At 37.1% G+C, this 18909-nt stretch overlaps 3 protein-coding genes across 7 annotated transcripts; 1 reads left to right on the top strand and 2 right to left on the bottom strand.

Annotated features, from left to right (window-relative positions):
• Nucleotides 1-380: 380 nt before the first annotated feature.
• Nucleotides 381-5344, bottom strand: LOC117617606 (serine/arginine-rich splicing factor SR34A). Of its 2 annotated transcripts, none has more exons than XM_034347051.1 (13): nucleotides 5093-5344; nucleotides 3554-3676; nucleotides 3076-3141; nucleotides 2914-2988; nucleotides 2684-2810; nucleotides 2508-2554; nucleotides 2371-2428; nucleotides 2022-2071; nucleotides 1886-1942; nucleotides 1454-1533; nucleotides 1286-1357; nucleotides 1145-1181; nucleotides 381-724 (listed from the first exon to the last, which is right to left on the bottom strand). In XM_034347051.1, exons 2-13 carry the CDS (start codon nucleotides 3638-3640, stop codon nucleotides 704-706), a joined length of 777 nt encoding a protein of 258 aa, XP_034202942.1. In that variant the 5' UTR covers nucleotides 3641-3676; nucleotides 5093-5344; the 3' UTR covers nucleotides 381-703. The 2 variants fall into 2 exon arrangements, with proteins under 2 accessions (XP_034202942.1, XP_034202940.1); XM_034347049.1 differs by having other exon boundaries at nucleotides 3554-4088; nucleotides 5093-5287.
• Nucleotides 5345-9913: 4569 nt separating this feature from the next.
• LOC117617529 (polyadenylate-binding protein-interacting protein 12-like) lies at nucleotides 9914-13812 on the top strand. Of its 2 annotated transcripts, none has more exons than XM_034346938.1 (11): nucleotides 9914-10193; nucleotides 10454-11057; nucleotides 11310-11420; nucleotides 11518-11562; nucleotides 11663-11735; nucleotides 11847-11959; nucleotides 12116-12175; nucleotides 12265-12312; nucleotides 12401-12469; nucleotides 13325-13386; nucleotides 13517-13812. In XM_034346938.1, exons 2-11 carry the CDS (start codon nucleotides 10515-10517, stop codon nucleotides 13572-13574), a joined length of 1182 nt encoding a protein of 393 aa, XP_034202829.1. In that variant the 5' UTR covers nucleotides 9914-10193; nucleotides 10454-10514; the 3' UTR covers nucleotides 13575-13812. The 2 variants fall into 2 exon arrangements, with proteins under 2 accessions (XP_034202829.1, XP_034202828.1); XM_034346937.1 differs by having other exon boundaries at nucleotides 9914-10325.
• Nucleotides 13813-14079: 267 nt separating this feature from the next.
• Nucleotides 14080-18369, bottom strand: LOC117617530 (RNA-binding protein 38-like). Of its 3 annotated transcripts, XM_034346939.1 has the most exons (6): nucleotides 18226-18369; nucleotides 15196-15410; nucleotides 14933-15074; nucleotides 14718-14841; nucleotides 14581-14614; nucleotides 14080-14485 (listed from the first exon to the last, which is right to left on the bottom strand). In XM_034346939.1, exons 2-6 carry the CDS (start codon nucleotides 15391-15393, stop codon nucleotides 14162-14164), a joined length of 822 nt encoding a protein of 273 aa, XP_034202830.1. In that variant the 5' UTR covers nucleotides 15394-15410; nucleotides 18226-18369; the 3' UTR covers nucleotides 14080-14161. The 3 variants fall into 3 exon arrangements, 1 of the variants encoding a protein (XP_034202830.1); XR_004584351.1 differs by lacking the exons at nucleotides 14080-14485; nucleotides 14581-14614; nucleotides 14718-14841; nucleotides 14933-15074; nucleotides 15196-15410 and adding an exon at nucleotides 16915-18089; XR_004584352.1 differs by lacking the exons at nucleotides 14080-14485; nucleotides 14581-14614; nucleotides 14718-14841; nucleotides 14933-15074; nucleotides 15196-15410 and adding an exon at nucleotides 16915-17991.
• Nucleotides 18370-18909: the final 540 nt, after the last annotated feature.

Genomic DNA, 18909 nt, shown 5'->3' with positions numbered 1-18909 from the left:
CAAAACATTTTCTAACATTGAAAAGAGAAGTTCTACTGGAATAATAACTTAGTTGATTTTACTCCGTTCCTTTAAAATGCACAGCTTTCCCCAACTAGCAAAGCAACCAGACATTTTTCTCCCTTTCGTTTGTGGAAGTCCCATACTTCCAAATTCGAAATCCATCTCATAAATAAAATGCATGACTTCTGCAAACGTAAATCTTAATGTTCTTGTTATTCTTTCTATGGTTGTTATTCTGAGGCCAAAAGATATAATCGCAACCGTGCTTGTACAAATTTAGTGAAAGATTGTTGGAACTGTCAATTTTTCATATTGACATTTGAACAGCCTTCAAAAAACGATAGTTCCTCTCTGCACGACCCACAGCAAAAGGCAAATAAATTTAGTGTCACAACCTTCATACCAATAGGTTCCAAAATGGTATAGCTTAAAATAAAGTTAGCGTCCCAACCTTCATACCAATAAGGTTACGTCTTGTTTCAGGCACATAGAATCAAAACGACCAAACAAGAAAAAAAACCAAACGATAAAACCCCTAGTACTCTCGAGAACAACAAACGTAATAACCATTCCATAGTATAATCACTAGGCATTATCAAAACCACACATACTGGCCATAATAAGCCAATTAAGGTTTCTTAATTACGAAAAATCTTTGCATCTAACACCAAGGATGGCGTGAGGATGACTTGCCAGAGGATCAGCCGCTACCCGACCGCACCTGAAAATAGATCAAGTTTAATCAATAACATCAAATCATTTTATCGTGTTTCAACAATGCAGTAGCTTTAGAATCCAAAAACCTATAAAATATATTTCTAGAGCTCTGCGTGTTCTAGGTGGCTTTTTAAAGACATTCAATTCAAGTCAACTAAGCATACATGATTTCTTTCCTATGTTATTTTCAACAGAACTGAGCTTTTCTTTTTCTTTTCTTGGTTTTGGACGAGGGCTTCGACCTTGGGACTTCTAACAAAGTGTAGAGAAATACCACTAGACCAGTTCTAAGTGTCTACAAGGGTGTAGGTAATTCCTTAAATCCATCTCTAGCAAAAAATAACCTGGAAAATCTGCGTTCATTTTTCAAATTACACTTTAATGTTTATAAATAGTGCCACTTGTCAAAACAGATTCCACTTACCGGACGGGGAGATTCTGACCCTGACCTTGATCTTGGCCTGCAGATTATAGGCATGTATTAAACGTCATATATTAAAAAATAACAATAAGAATTTAGTTCACTAGAATTAGCTAATAGAAAGTGAGTAACAAAGCCAAATACCTGGAGGATTTGACAGGTGATGCAGACCTAGATCTTGATACTGATCTTGAGACGGATCGGTCCCGAGACTTACTGCATAATACAGAAAAACTCTCAAGATGTAGATGAACACATAAAAAGGACAATTATCACAAGATAAAAGGGTGGGGGAGGACAGGGGTCCAGTACCTCTGATTCCTTCTCACACTTCTGCTTCTGCTACGACTTCTACTCCGGCTCCTTGACGGACTGCTCTCGTACAATTTAACCTGCTCAGTTGATAAGCAAACAAGCAACAGCAAAATCTTAGTGAACCTAAGTCCAGATTTTAGCATCATTACTGTAATGTATAAATGCATAAACTATTCTACACCTCTTAAAGAACTTTGAGAAGTAAAATCCTGAAGTTAGAGAGAGAGAGAGAGAGAGAGAGAGAGAGAGAGAGAGAGAGAGAGAGCAGGTACAGAATACATAAAATGAAACATAAGAGGGACATATTTCAAGATTACAGACAAATATCTTTTAGCAAAGAATCATGGCTTCACAATGGTTTGGATAAACATACAAATATCCACATGAAAGAAAGACAGCCTAGCAAACTTCTAAAAATATAAACGTTACCCGAATATAAGATCTTGTCCAAGGATTTTTAAATTCTGTATCATCAAGTTTCCGAATCTGGAAAAAGAAATAAAACGTAAGCTAGAGAATTCGTGTGAAAACATAATCGCAGAAAAGGTTCAGTATTTCTACTTACAGCATATTTCATGTCATCAGAATTGGTATAATCAACTAGACCATAAGTCCCTGAATATAAGCACCAACTCCATTGAGTGAGTTGATAAAATTTCATAACATAAAAATTCAGGATAAAGATCAGTAGCATGCTATATCATGATTTTCGTTTTCTTTTACAGTGTGTGATGACAATTTCTTGATAAAATGACATGCTATTAGGAATGTAGAAATTTTATTCTCTGATCCTACAGCAGCATTGCCACAAAGGAAAACGAGGGAGGGGGGCTTTAGTTCAAAACTTAACTGCACCTTAAAATAGAGTAAGTTGGTGAATTACAGTATAAAGTTCTAATTGCCATAATCTATACCTTCGCTGTCACGAGAAACCTCAGCAAAACACACATCACCAGCTTTTCGCATATGGTCCTGAAATCGATAACCAGTCAGGCTACCAGTATTGCACAAACAATATTGGAGTACAAAATTTGTGACAAAATTTCCATACCTTCAGGTCTTGCCATGAAGCAGAAGAAGGGAGGCCACGAACAATAACTGGACAAAATGAAAATATGGATCAAACAATAAACACTAAACAAAGGCTAATAGAACTCTCTTTACCGCATTGTTAACCATATCCTAATCTTGTTGAGCAAAAGTGTGCTATCCTAGAAAAAGACACACCCCTATATTCAGAATGACGTGAAGCACCAAAGCGACCGCCACCGCTACCTCCACCACTGCTGCCTCTGTCATATCCACCACGACGATCGCTTGAAGATGGGCCCCTACCACCATGGGCAAGCTCCACCTGTATTGAGGATAAATGAGAGATCAATGAATGAAGAAGACTAAAACAAGAAAGAAAACCACAGAAATATATTGTTTTAGTAAGTAACAGGGACTTTTAGTACCCTTAAACGGCAACCGTCAAAGTTATACCCATCACGCCCTCTGATTGCATCCTCTGCATCACGAGAACTCTCAAACTGAAAACAAAGCATGTACATTAGCATCCATGAGAGAACCAACTGGTCCAAAATTCATGAATCCAGAGCATAAACCATTATAGGTACCTCAACAAACGAATAACACGGAGGGCGAGGTGGAATCTTCAATTCAATATCCACTATGCGGCCATACTGCATAAGAAATTCAATTTTAAAATGTTTTCACTAACAGAACTAAGCCCATTCCATCTCAAACAAGACTCACATAATATAACGATAACAGTTTTTTTTCTATAGGACTACCTAAAATCAATAAAGGAATTGCCAGCACCAAACTACTTAATCCTCTAATTTTCAAACGCAAATGACACTACATATCATACACATACATAGGGCCATGTGATGTTTAGTACTTTAAGTACAGAAAACAATTAATGTACTTGCATGCGAATCAGAAGCTGGAAAATGAGTCAAAACATGATGACGTAATGTGGATAATGAGATTTGCAGAAATGCACTGGTTATTCTTTGATGTGATTTACAGAAATATAGGAAGCTCATATACCGAGTACAACTGATATACTATGAAAAATTTCATGCCAACCTTATAGAACAATTCTTCAACCTCTGATTCTCTTATATCTGAGGGTAGGTTGCCAACGTAGATTGTGCGAGAAAATCGACCACTCATATTTGACAACAGAAGACTCCGGCTGCAAACTTTTTACTGCATTCAAGGAATGAATTCTCGTAAGTGATTAATCCAACATTTTGTAAAAGAGAATAACGCTGCAACTTTGGAGTCCAATTATCATCTGCATGCACCCTGTTGACAATATCAAAAGAAAATCAAAACCAAACTATGAAGCAAACCAAGAGAGCAATCCTTGAGGTGAGCCGTGCTCCACAAGCTCCATTGCTCATTTGCTCCAAGATGCTCCAAAGCAATATTTATATTGAAATAAAATTTGATCTCCTCATCCTCTCCAGAATTTTAGCAGATGTATAGATCTTCTGAGAGTGAGCAAGAATCTCCAATAATAAAAAATAATACCCATAACTCCAAAATGATTCTCCCACTCCCTCTCTATATCCCTATGTATGATTGCAAAGCTCATATTTGTCCAAGCGCTTGCCATCTATCATAAAGAAAGCATCCGTGTCATGAGATCAGGCAAGATTGACATACATTTATGAATTTACCTCATTCATCTCTCTTTAACAGCATTGAAAATTAGAAAACCCCGGGAAAACAAGTTAATATCTAGTAATTAACTTACTTTCGCTAATTACTGCAATGTTGCATATATCATGTCCAGGGTAAGGGATGGAGATAAATGTCTCCAGGCTCACGTAATTGGTAAATTACAGAGACATTAAGAATTTTTTAATGGGAAGGTTTCTGACAATGATGCACTTTCCAGTTTTGTGGATTCTGTTTGTTAACCCAACGTCTCATTAAATTACATTCAGGACAAGAAGCAGGTGTGAATTCTTCAAACTTAATGCATATATATAGACACAAGTTGTACTACTTGGAGCAATACTCCTAATTAAGGCTCCAATCTGAAAAACTCAAAACAATGCATAACAAGGGGAAAGGGAAGAATAGTGCACAATTCATTTCCTGCATTGCATGCATTGGAACATTATGATTAACATGAAATTCACCAATCCAGCAAAGAAACAATAAAAAGTCTTTCTGAACATATATAAAAAACCATACTTGTAATAGATGTTTCCCAAAATCATTATCCACAGTCGTTACTGTTTGAGACCAGTAAAATAAATGAGGTACAATATTAACAATAACTCCTTCCCCCTCACATCCAAATATCCTCTGGTTAAACACCAAGTCAGCACTAAGTCTACTGTTTGGTAAGCCGTGACTAAATGGACAGTATACATTCCCAAACCATTCAAGCAAAACCCACATCAAATTCCCAAATCAACCAAACCTAAAAAACAAGCGCGCGCACTTAACGGCATTATGGGTTTTACGGACAATACCGAAATCAAATACTCTTTAAACAATACCGACTTCTAAAAAAACCCTAGACAGTATTATAGGCAATCGCACAAATCTCGCAAATAAAAACCCTAAATGCAGAGAAAGGAATAGGAAACAGGACGAGTATCAAACCGGAAATGGATTGGCGAGCTTGACAGCTGGAGTGCGTTTCTGGGCAGCACCGACCAAAAGACTAGCGTGCCTGGACCGTGCAAACAGTGGATGAAGAGCTTGAGACTTGAGCGCTTGGCAAATTGTCTGCTTTCGCTGCGCCAAGCAATGAGAAAATAAATTGGGCTAGGGCAAAAAAGGGGCAAAAAAGGAAATGGCTGATATTGAGTGCAAGAGAGACATACATAGAGTCGATTATCAACGGCTGACGTGGGTTTAAGCCTTAGGCTGGTCCTGAAATCAGAATATAAAAATCAGCCCAAATCTTGGATAAAAAATTGGGGCAGGACCTTGGGCTTTAATCAAGATAGAATCTAAGGCGGCCCATTATGAATATACATATATATATATATATATATATAACTTTTCGGTGTTAACGGTCTTTTTCAAGCAGTTAACTGGTGGGTGGACCCCGTCCGGTTCCCCCGAAAACAAATACCAAACCGGGAAATATGATGGGTTAGTCATATATCAAACCAAATTGATCCAATAATTGTTGGGTTTGATCGGGTAGGTTCTGTCTGGCTCGGGCCTACTTGAATTATTAGGAAGCTGATGCCATTTTGTATATGCACCCTTGTTTGACTAAACATAAGATAATTGCCTTTTGCTTCTTCTTTTTCTACTTCGTCCGCTTCTGATCACGTTGGAGGTTTTTTCAAAGTTTATGACTTCCAAGGTTGCTTCCCCGGTTATTCTTTTGTTACCTAAAGTTGACCATCAAAATACAAGCCTTAGCTTTCTTCTTCTTTCGCCTAATGCCGAAACATCCTTCACCAAGTTGTCTGGTTCTCAATTTCAAAATACCATCCACGTTTGTGTTTGGTTAAATTAGCTAGGAGCCTAGGACGATCATTCCATGCGTGCAAATTTGGTCAGAATGGAGACGAGAGGTTTGATATATTCAAACTAATCACTTGACTGGCTTTTGCCCCATGAGGAATTGTTTTGACATTATTCCATATGTTGAATAAGTCCATGACTATACGCCCAAAATGGACCTGCCAAACCCAACCCATATAACAGATTGTAACATTGATTTCATTAACGTAATAAGAAATAAAAAGTATATGTAAAATTCAGCAAGTTGGTAATAAGCTCGTACCTTTACATACAAGTTCGAGTCTCATTTTATCTACTAAATTATACTAATTTATATTATCCTTTATATAAATAAAATAAATATCTAAATAATAAGAAAAACCATGAATGAATATTACCCCTTCTCTCAATCTTTTATCCATTTCAAGCACACGGCAGCACGAGAAGGGGGCCCAAGCTAAGCAACCTGAACCTGGTCATCTGTGAAGCTGTGATCACGGTCTTAAAACGGCAAACCCTCTAAATCCGAAAATGACCAATCATATATTAAATATTATGAAGACACAAAAAAACAGGAAAAAAAAAAAATAACGATTAATTAACCAGTAGGGTTCTGTCTTCTGTTTAAGAATTTGAAGTCTTGCATTTTTTCAGCTCATAAATTGACAAATTTGTTGCTAATATGTGATTAGATTAGAATTGATTGTGGTTTCGGTTGATTTCGTTTGCATGACTGGATAAGCATAGCAATAGATTTGGCTGTCATAATCAGATTCATTGCCTTGGAGAAATAAAACAAGAATCAATTGTATTACGTGGCAATAACGCAACCGTTGAACAAATTTAGGGCAAATTGAAATCTGGTCTGGGCAGGCAGCGTCCCATCATACACTACGGACTCCGGTCTGGTCCACCACCAAACAAAAATGCGACAACTTGTGATTGAAAATTAGCAATAAACACCAGACTGCTGATGGGTTCCGTTCCTTACAACAAAGTCCCTATTAGTATTCCCATCATTTAAAACATGTTTTCCAAATTCTAAATCTCGTGTTTTGTAAATAATACGATTTCCTCATACCAAAATACAAAAAAATAAATTTACATAATATTTTTCCATTGTGGATATGGATCAAAATTACGTTGCTTAAGACAAAACAAATTAAAATAAGACAAAATTTGTTATAGTTTTGGGATGGGTGATAGATTACTTCCATCTTTTTCTTATCAATGCTGGACCACCACCGCCCAGCCACTTAAGGTTTTTCTCAAATCCTCAATGGGAATTTTTTTTTATATATATTCAAATGCATTGATAGAAAATAATTTTCTTTAACAAATTTAGGTTTTTTTTTTCTTTCTAATAATTTAGGAAACTTTTTATAGTTTCTTATGCCAAAAAACAATAAATTGGAACCTTGCGATGATTTTATTTTTTTCTCTTTTGGTAGTTGGGCATCAAATCATTACTTTTTTCTGGTAAGCGTAAGCAGCTTCAAATTATAATAAGCATGTATGTTTTTAAATTACCACATGATGGTTGTGGACCAAATAATATATAAGTAGAATAATTAATTGTTGGTTATAAAACAATTGTTTCACCAACAACTAATGGTCACTTTTGATTATATAAACAAAATAAAAACAAGGAATGGTCACGTGATTGATAAGTATTTATGCAAACAAATTATAGTTTATTGACTTTATTTTTTTAGCAGTGAAAAAATAGAGAAGATAAAACAGTTACTTATTTAAGGAGCTTCTTCCAAGGAGCTCCAAATCCACCTTATATGTATAATTCGTGGATAGACTCCACATATTTTAAGTTATGTTTATGATTTAATAAAAATGGAGTGTTTGGCAAAAGTGGAAAGTCACTTACTAAGCACCTAACTTACTTCTGATGACATATAGGACTTATTTATTTAAAAAATGACGTGAAATGACCAAAAGACCTTTAAAAGTGAGTCACGTATTTTATCTTATCTTATGAACATTTTATATGGAATTGCAATAAATATGACATTGGGATAAATTAACTAATTTTGTATAATTTACCAGGGGGAATTGGTTGCCAATGAAAAGTATTAGGGGCATATTAACATTATTAGTATAATTGAGGGGGAACCGACATATTATCCTATTCTGATAGTGCAACTCGCCTCGCCAAATCCTTATAATATTACATTTAACATTTAACCTTAAAAACTACCCTCTAGTTCATGTCGTAATTTAGCTCCACCAACCTCTCCTCGTCCATTTGGGGCTGATGTCCCTCCTCTTTTATCTTGGTCGACACCTCTCCTCCTCCATTCCTCGATATCCTTCTTCAAAATTTTTTTTGCGTTATCAAAATATCCATGTTGGTTTCTATTCACAATTCAGGTATCTATAAATACACTAATTAATTAGAATCTTTGAAATGAAATTTGATATTTAGTGTTTTTTGCTTGATTGCTCTTGAGTTTCGATTTTGAATTTGTGCTTTTGTTTGGTTGTTTATCAAGTAATGAAGGAGGGAAGAGCTTATGGTGTTGAACTTTCGTCACCCAATAATCCAATTTTACCCAATTGCCTATTTGAAAAATGGATTGGCCCGATCCATTGTAGTCGATCGACTTCGATTTTGAAGTATCTTCATTGAATTAGGTCGGGTTGATTATTAGGTCAAGCCGCAACCCGTATTTCAAACCGATCTCGACTTTTGCATATGTCATGCATCCAAATCCAGGTATGTCAATATAAGTTGATTATTTACAATATTCTATGCATTTGGTCGGTTAGCAAGTACACAAAAATTCTATATATATATATATATATATATATATAGCAACAGTCCCGATCTCTTGGACCACAGGAGTCCAAGAGATTGTGGTCACCCACCGTTGGATATTAATCCAATGGTTCAAAATGATATATATAAATGCAATATGACATAAATGATTATTACCCGATTCAAGTCAACCGTTGAATTTACATCCAATGGTGAGTGACCATAAATCTCTTGGACTACAGGGGTCCAAGAGATCAGGATCTGTATATAGCAAAATGTTTTAATGGTGATATTTTAAATTGTTCAAAATTGTCCTCATTAAAAAAGAGAGCATAACTACTTCATTAAAAAAAAAATGGAGTAAAAAAATAGTATATTAAAATAAGTTAATTTAAAAAAATTAAGAAAATGATTAACAACAGTTAAAGACATGTCATCTTAATTTTTTCGTAACTTATAATTATTAAATTACTAAACGAGATTGTCAAATTTTTATTCAAATCAAACACAACAAGAGATTCAAAGTTCATTTTGATCACCGAGAAAGAAAACTAGAAAACAGATGCTAACGCAATCGAAAAGACTAGAATTCATTCATACATATACATACATGCTTGAATGCTTCCATTGTCAACGTCAACTGTCAAGTTATTCAAATACATAACAAATTCAACATGTCTTTGTATTTTTATTCATCAATAAAAATAAAACAATTCCAGCTTATACTTTTAGGAGATGCTTAATACCAATAAAGTTTATTCTCGAACAAAATAAAACAATTGTAAAGTTATATTTAAAATATTGAAATAGAAAAAAGAAACAATATAGAGAGTATAGAGCACTTCTAAATCGGGAATTACCTTTCTAATTTTTTTTATTTTAAATGTGAAGTCAACAACCTCTTCTGGATTGAATATGAAACGTAACCACCTAATTCAAAAAAATTATTCTGACCAAAAAAATTCAAAAAACGTCATGATGTATATCCAAATACCAGAAATTTTTTTTTTTTTTTGGGTGAGTAATATGATAATGAATACTTAATTTGTTTCCATATATTATAGAGGCATAAATAAATAAATCCCATCCCATGCGTGTATGTAGGTCACACATGCATGATGCATGTCATACACACACATATATATATATATATATATAGAGTAGAAAAATCACAAAACACATGGGCTATTGTGGAATAAAAAATAAAAGGAAATTGGGTTGGTGGGTCTTCCTTCCAAATCATCTCATTCATAAGAGAGAGAGAGAGAGAGAGAGAGAGAGAGAGGAATGTATCATCATCATCATCATCAGCATTATCATTTTGGTACGTTGTGAAGAAGGTCCAAAAAGGCAGTGCTGCGTAAACGGACGATCCCAATCACAAACAAATACCCTTTTCTTCTTTTTTCTCTCCCTACTCTCATCATCTGTGAAATATACAAATAATATATATAAGAGAAAAAAAAGGTATTGCTCTGTCTTACCAAATTGCAGACTTTTTTCCCCTTTTTTATGCTTTGCCCTTTTTAATCTGTTATACTTAAAGCGATCTTAAGGTGCTTTCATTTCATTTCAATGGAGTTTCTCTAGATTAGCCAGGTAAGTTTTTTTCAGGGAAAATAATCATCTGACTCTCTCTGAAAATTAAAATTTGTTTTTATTTTATGTTTTTGTTGAATAAATCATCTATTTTTGCTCATCAGTTGTTGTGAACAATAACATTACAGATAATCTCGAGAAGAAAAAAAATACAGTATTTGGATCAAATAAAAGGAGTTGTCTTTGATCATGGCGGTTGCTGAGAATGCACCAAATTTCGACAACACAGCAGTATCATCAGACTCAAATGCACAGAACGATCTTGGAAACCCAAAACCCAGAGTTGATTCCTCTGTCGTGTTGAGTGCGGAACCCAATTTACAGTCAAACGGAGACGATCAGAATCCGCAGGACAAGTTTCAGAACCAGGAGAAAGTAACAACTTTGTCAGTCCCCACAAGCAATCACAAGCCTCAAATGGGTCAGATGCAAAATGGGTTTGACACCAATGGGGTCGATAACCATCAGATGGTGGCGGTCAAGTCTGGCGGGTATGGAATTGATCAGAGGTCTAATGGGGTAAGAAATGGAGGGGATGGGGATGAGAGTTTCAATCGTGATATGAGAGATTTGGAGGAGTTGTTGTCCAAGTTGAATCCCATGGCTAAGGAGTTTGTGCCTCCCTCACTTGTCAACAATCATGGGTTCAGTCTTGCTGGTGGGTTTGGCTATGCTAACAATTTTCTAGTACAAATTAATTCTGACAACGCCAATGGACTTATTGGAAGAAGGGTATGTATGATCTTTCCATTTCCTTGCCAAAGTTAAATTTTGCTGTTTGGTTTCTGAAAAAAAAATGTAGAAATGAAGTGATGAAAAAGTCGAGTTATTTTTCCTTTTGTTTGATTTCTGAAAAATGAAAGACTCAGCCAAGGAAAATGTTTTGTTTTCTTCTTGGGCTCACTTGAATGGGATAATTTGTTGTATGATGGATGTACTTATGATAATTTGGTTTACTTTTGTTTTATTTTTTGTCTTCCGCAGAAGAAGAATGGCTATAGTCAAGGTCGGCGAAAGAACTATTACAAAATGAGTTTGGCACAGAGAGAGGAGATGATCAGGAGGACTGTGTATGTATCTGACATTGATCAACAGGTAGTAATTATATTGTTTGTGGTTGTCACATTTTGAAAATTTTGTGTATTAAAAAAATAATAGTTGTATAACTGTCACTCCATTCTCTGCATATCAGGTTACTGAAGAGAACCTGGCTGCTCTCTTTCTTAGTTGCGGACAGGTAACCAAGTTTTTACTATTCTCATCTGTACTCGTTCAATAGAGATAATGCCAGAATGGTGGATCATAATTCTGAATTCTTTCCCGTCTTCTTCCAAAAGGTTGTAGACTGTCGTGTATGCGGTGATCCAAATTCCATTCTTCGATTTGCCTTTGTTGAGTTTACAGATGAAGGTATTATCAAAAGCTAACATACTTCAAGTACATTGACGTATCTATATCTTGTTACTATGAATTGATGAGTATTTGTCTTGTTATGCTGAATCAACTATTGTATGCTCGCAGAAGGTGCAAGGGTTGCCTTGAGTCTGTCAGGAACCATGCTTGGCTATTACCCAGTGAGAGTCCTGCCTTCGAAAACTGCAATCGCACCTGTTAATCCAACATTTTTGCCAAGGGTGAGGACCATACTTGACTGCTTGTCATCAATATATAATTTTACTAATTATGATATGTGTATAAATTTATTGCAGTTTGAGTGTTACGAACTGATTAAGTTATGCTGATTTTACCTGTTCTTTTCTTACTTGGATTTATTCTGTTATTGTAATCAGTCCGATGATGAGCGTGAGATGTGCTCAAGAACTATTTATTGTACAAATATTGACAAGAAGGTATTTTTCAACTTTTTAATCTCGTCTGGGTGTTTTAGGGCCAGAACTGGTGCACCTGTTCCTAATTTTTTTTTGTTCACTTGATTCAGGTCACTCAAGCAGATGTCAAACTGTTTTTTGAATCACTTTGTGGAGAGGTTTGTGTTTCCCTCTGTGACAAATTTTTATTGCTGCTCGTTCTGAAACTGCAACCTTATTGTATTTACATCTTCCTGGCTTGTATAGGTTCAACGCCTGCGGCTACTTGGAGATTATCATCACTCCACTCGTATTGCGTTTGTTGAATTTACTGTGGTAAGGACCTTATGGCTCTGTATATTTATGTTGGGTTTTTTTTAGCACTCACAAGCCTACTGTGTTATGCGCTCTGTGAGTTTGTGTGGGTGTGTTTTCATCTCTTTTTGTGAAACCCGTAGACAGTTTATGATGGCAGGTGTCTCCGTAAACTATGACAGAGAACTCAGTTCGTTTACTCCATTGTGTGTTCTAATTACTTGAGGTCAAATGTACAAGTTTTGCTTGATCATCTCAATCATTTTGACATTTCTTTTCTGTCAGAACAATTAATTAATTTATTGTCTGAGTTACTGTATACAGCATTCCACCTATTTTTTCCCGTGGTCTTTTGTATTCTAAGATTTTGATCACTCATGCTAGCATGCTGTAATTATTATGATCTGCTTATAACCTGGAATCTAGAATAGTTTGTACTACTGTTTTATTATCTAGAATGGTTCCTTACCACAGTAATACTTTTTATCCATTTTAAGTTGGCTTTTATTATCTGATTCCAATAGAATATCACAGTAATTTTTAACTATTGTCACTATGTAGCAATTGCATTATGGTAAACAGAAACTCAGGTAAAACATGTTTATTCACTACAAGTAAACAAGTTCATATTGTCATTGTACTTCATTGTTTTTTAGATGATTGATGATTCATATGTGGGCCATTGAAACTTACAAATTATTTTCAACTAGGAAAGGTCCTTCTGTTCTTTTAATCAATTTTGCATTTTTATCGAGAATGATTAGACTAAAAGTCTTTTTCTTTTCTGTTGTTAAATGTTAGTCTTCTTCTCCTTTCTGTTATGCTCTGTAATTCAGATAGCGCTAATCTGAGAATGATTCTTATTTACATTCGCAGGCTGAAAGTGCAATTGCAGCTCTTAACTGTAGTGGTGTCGTTTTGGGATCACTGCCGATAAGGTTAGTTTGGCAGAATGTTTAGCTTACACTGTTTTCTCTCCCGACAACATACACACCCCAACCCCAATGTTCTTTCAAGAGCAATTTACTTTGGACCTCCTCGTCATTTGAATGTATTATATGTATGCAGGGTAAGCCCTTCAAAGACACCTGTTCGGCCCCGTGCTCCTCGCTCTCCATTGCAGTAAACCACATTTTCATGTTTGCTGGACTAGTTTACCGGTGATAGATATATCGACGCATGCATGCACAGAGAAATATTTTGGCGTACTTTGTGTTTATCTATGCTTTTGTCCTGGTTGCTGGTGGTAGGCATGTTTGATACCTTCTACGAGGGGTTATCTGTGGGTTTATTTTAAAGTTGTAGAGTTGGAATGGAATTCAGAGGAGCTAAATGGTTTAATTTTATTAAGCGTTATGATGAAATCTCTTTAGTGTTTTGATGCTTGTGATGACCATAAACTCTTAAAGAAGAATTCTAAGAGTTTGTTGGTCTTAATTTGTGGCGTAGCAGCGTAGGCGTACACATGCTGCTTCGATGGCAATGGCATGAAGTGGGTGAAGAATTGTTGTTTGCATGCATAGTTTAGTAATTAGTTTAGTTTAGTTTCAAATCCATATGGAAGAGAGTTAACCTATATATATATATATATATATATATATATAAAAATTATGTGGTTATTGACAATGAAAGGATGAATGGATAAGATTCATAAAATAAAACCCTTAATGAAGAGGAACAGAAGAGAAGACAAGTGGATTTTGTAATCCCAGGTCAGTTTCTTCTTCCTTTTGGATCTTGTCTGAGGGGATGCTGTTGCTGTTTCCCTGTGAGTGTGAGTGTGTGTGAGGAGGCTGTTGGTTCTAGTTTGGCGTTGGAAGTTGTTGGGCCCCGTTGCTGTGGCTGCTGCTGCTGTACAAGAATCATCATAGGTGATGGAGAATAGAAATAAAACGGATGATACACTCCAGGACCTCCAGCAGCATTACTAGAGTTAGAGTAGTAGTGGTGTTGGCCCCGACCGCCACCGTCACGGCCACCGTCACGGCCACCGCCACCACCGCCACCACCATATCCATTGTAATTATAACTCTGCATCTAAATGTTAAAACCATTTGTAATTATTATCAAGGCAACGTGTTCATATCATGAATGAATGAATGAATCATTGATCAGCCCAAGTAAATTCTAACCATTGCAAAGTTGTCCTGCTGGTAAACTGGATATCTGAATGACGAAACCGAGACCATTCACACTTGAGAATTAATTTATAAAACAAATGAATTGTCAAATAAAAAAGTATATATATAGACCAGTGTTTCTTAATTACCCGTAAGCAGAATAATAGGGGAATGCATAGTGGGGGTTGTGTTGATGGAAATATAAATACGTAGAGGTTGTGTTGATAAAGGGTCTGGATGATGCTCTGGATTTCTTCATTCCCTCCTCAGCTTCTGAAACATACAACAAGTATTAAGTATATATAACGAACTTAGGAAAGGTCATCAGACTTGGTTTTTAGACCATTCAGGTTCAGCAAACCACCCCGTTCATGAGGTTGAGGAGTGGCTGAATGATTCTTCTGGGCACCTAGGGCTGCAAGATTACAATTTGCCCTCCTTCCATCAATGATAGGATTAGGATTTTCACAAGCTCTCCCTGCTGCTTCTGGATCCTTGAACGTCACCTGACAATTAAAAATATTCAACAACTCATTAAGACAACTGGACTTGCTTACAAAACTAAACCATATATATAATATAGGCAAGAAAAGAAAAGAAAAAAGAAGAAGAGTAGAGTGAACTTACAAAACCATAGCCTTTTGATCTTGCTGTGATTTTGTCAGTGATGACAACAGCCTCTAGGATCTCCCCGAACTGCTCGAAATAGCGTTTCATGGTGTCTCTTTGAGTCTCCCATGGCAATCCACCCACAAATATCTTGGTGTGGCTTGTATCACCAAATTGTACATGTGTACCACTGTTTGAGTTTGAGGAGCTTACCATCTTTAAATTATTTGCCTCTGTGAGTGTATGAAAGATTTATATATATATATATATATATATATATAGAGAGAGAGAGAGAGAGAGAGAGAGAGAGAGAGAGAGAGCAGCTAAGCTAGTCCAAAGCCAAACAAACAAACAAGCAAAACTAGCGCCAAATGCAAAGCCTAATAAAATAAACCCAGGAAGGAAGGAAGAAAAACAACACCACCAAACAGAGTAACAGACAACGTGATGGTTTATGGAGAGAAAAAGTGAGATATATAGCCGTAGGATTGGGTCACAAATAATAAAGGTAAACAGAAATCAATCAATTCAAGCCTTTACTTAACCTTTTGTCGTACCTTGTTTTTTCTTTGTTACTAGATCTTCATAGTAACAAAGATATCAGATTCCAGAAACAAAGATACCCTTAACAAGAAAATCAATCGATCACTATTCACTACACATTTTTTTTTCTTTAGAGAAACGTTGAAAAATATAATCCAAGGAATAACAAGAAAGGTGCAGACTGCAGTGCTGCAAGTGCTGCAAGTCCAAGTGGTAAGTGGAGCCAAATCATTTCCAACAAAAAGGAAAAAGCTAAAGGGACTCAAAAATCTCCATTTTCACGTTTGCTTTTCCACACTCATAATAATAATAATGGGATGGGAGGTCCAAACAAAGATACTGTCGCCTTGCTGTATTCAACTCTATATGTATAGCAACAGGCACATAGCCCATTCTTTTTTTACAAGCCAAGTTCATAAGTGGAAGAACTACTGGTTTTATAAATAAATAGGGTATCTGCAAACGCCATGTCCTTTGGTGAGGATAGGAATAAGAATATTGATTGAATCTTGTACAATTGTTAGGAGGCTCAAACTCAAAACAATGCCAATTATCCCACCCAGGCATGCCAACTAATTACCCTTTTGACCTCTTCAAACATGCTTATCCCACTTGTATCTATGTTACCAACAGCTGCAAATTAAACCAGAAAACAAATTAATTTCAGGGTTAAAAATATCACATTAATTTTCTCGTCAGCACTATTGGTTGAAATTGAAAGATAGTTGAAATCTGATGAAAGAAAGCACACACCATTCGAATCAAATTGACTGTGGTGCCATAGCAGCTGGGTGAGATGGAATGTTGAATTAGAAACCTTAGATCTTCTGGGAGTAGTTCTTGCACCATTCTCAAAGTCCACATGAACAAACTCTTCCCGCATGCGTGTTGACGACTAATTTATCCTTTCCTTTTCTTTACCCCAACCAAGACCACCAGGAATTATAAATCTCTCATTCCCTCTTCATTTGCCTTCCAATTCTCACTCTCTCAACAACAGAAACACAGTTTTCTATCTCTTCCTTTCACTCCACACGAAACAAACCCCTCATTTCTTATGCCTTTTTTATTTTATGTCACCTTTCCTCCTTCGCACCAGCTAGCTTCGTCTGTCTTCATTTGGAGAAAAAAGGACACGACCCGCCCAGGCCGCCTAGCCCCCCCCCCCCCCCCCCCCCCCCCCCTAACTCCCTGGTGTCGGTGTCCTCCCGAATAGCGCCTAGGCCGATATCTCAGATCAGTTTTTCAAGAAACTGAAGTTGAAGCCATTGCTCCACAAGAACAACCACAGCAAGTTGCTGCGCCAGAATATGAAGATTTTGTAGCACTTTTTCAAGAAATGGAACCACAGCAAGAAAATGAAGATTTTGCAGCACTGTTTCAAGAAATTGAACCACAGCAAGTTGCTGCACGAGGAACAACAACTAGAACAAGGCTCTTCCTTTGGAATTAACCCTTCTTATTATCCGCAATCAGTCCAAGGCCTCCAAGAGTTTGGTCAGTTTCAAGAAACTGAAGTTGCTGCACCAGCACAACTAGTACAAGGCTCCTCCTCTGGAATTAACAAGTATGTCCCTTCTTATCCCCAAGAATTTGCTCAATTACAAAAACGGGGAACCCAACATGCCCAAGAAGTCATTGCAGCACATGGCATGCCTGAACAACAAGAAGAACTTGAACAAAGTTGGAGCCTCCAAGTCTCACCTCAGTTTCACGAACCTGCAGCCCAAGAACATGCAGTCATGGCAGCACAGGACATGCCTCTGCCTCAACAACCGCAACAAGTAGAACAAGGAGGCCATGCCCCTCCTGACGTCCCCCCAAGCCTCCAAAACAAGATCACAAGGTGCAGCAAGCGTTTTGAGAAGCAGTTGGCATATAGTGATGTGACACGAACTACGCTGTACATGTGCAAAAAAGACGTGGAAAGCCACATCTTGCCATGGTTAGAGGGTGATGAATTACGTAAACGAGGCATCTAGAACCAGGAGGTCACAGTGTACGATATTGATGGTGACGACTACCCCATACATGTCACCTTTGCTCCTTCACACCAGCAAGCTCGTCTGTCTTCATTTGGAAAAAAAAAGGGATACGACCCGCCCTGGCCCCCATACCCGCCCTGGCGCCCAGACCCGCCCAGGCCGCCTAGATCCGCCCAAGCTGCCTAGATCCTCCCAGGCTGCCAAGGCGCCGCTTAGATCCTCCCAGGCCGCCTAGACCCGCCTAGGCGGTTGCCTAGCGCCTAGGCCAATTTTTTCAACAGCCTAACTGAACAAAAGCACCGTTTATAGGTTCTGAGCTCTAATTATGAACATCATTACCAAATTTAACATTACATAACAAAATCCACCACCTGTTCTAGATTTCTGTGCATCATAGATTTTCCAAAATAAGCAAAATATAAAGATAATTTAGTTAAAACAGTTGTATTGAAACTGAATGCATTCCACTAAAAAGCAGGAAGCAGAGTAATTGAAGACTGAGCTTAGTGAAAAGAAAAACCTTGGGTTGAAGAAACTATCCCACCAGCCGGAGTCTGGGGCTTTAGGCTCGACTGGAACCAAGCTTAAGTTTTTCTTCAATTTTCCTATCTTTCTTGCTTTTCTTCATGAGAGTACAAATGGCCTTGAACTTGAAGACTTTGATGGGAAGTGATTCGGTGAAGCTCGCCAGGCAGGGAGGGAAATATAAAGCTCGTAAAGCCATTTTTGGCCTTTTTTTAATAAATAAATAGTATAGCCGAACGGCTATACAATTAAAATAATATTTAAATGGTATAGCCGCACGGCTGTATTCTTTAAATATAATATATTTAGATGGTATAGCCGCGCGGCTATACTGGCATCTTTTTTTTTTTTTTTTCCCCTCCCCCCTGATTTTCGTTTATCTGTCAACTCTTTGAAGGAGTGTATAACAGCACTTGTAAAGCTCGTATAGCCATTTTTGGGCTTTTTTCCGGCTATAATATTTAAATGGTGTAGCAGCGCCGCGGTACTCTTTAAATATTAGCCGCCCGGATATACTGGCATCTTTCCTCCCACCCCTCTTCCTCTTCTGATTTTCGTTTAGCAGGGCTACAAGATCAGCTGGCTGCCTATATTCCATCTGTCATCTCTTTGAAGGAGTGTACAACAGCACCTGAGAAGCAATTGCTTGCAGACGCCACATCTCATAAACTAGACACGC

Source organism: Prunus dulcis, chromosome 2 (genome assembly GCF_902201215.1).
Source record: "Prunus dulcis chromosome 2, ALMONDv2, whole genome shotgun sequence".
NCBI lineage: Eukaryota > Viridiplantae > Streptophyta > Magnoliopsida > Rosales > Rosaceae > Prunus > Prunus dulcis.
Note: the sequence above shows the minus strand (reverse complement) of the source record. Positions and strands in the feature narration are given on the sequence as shown.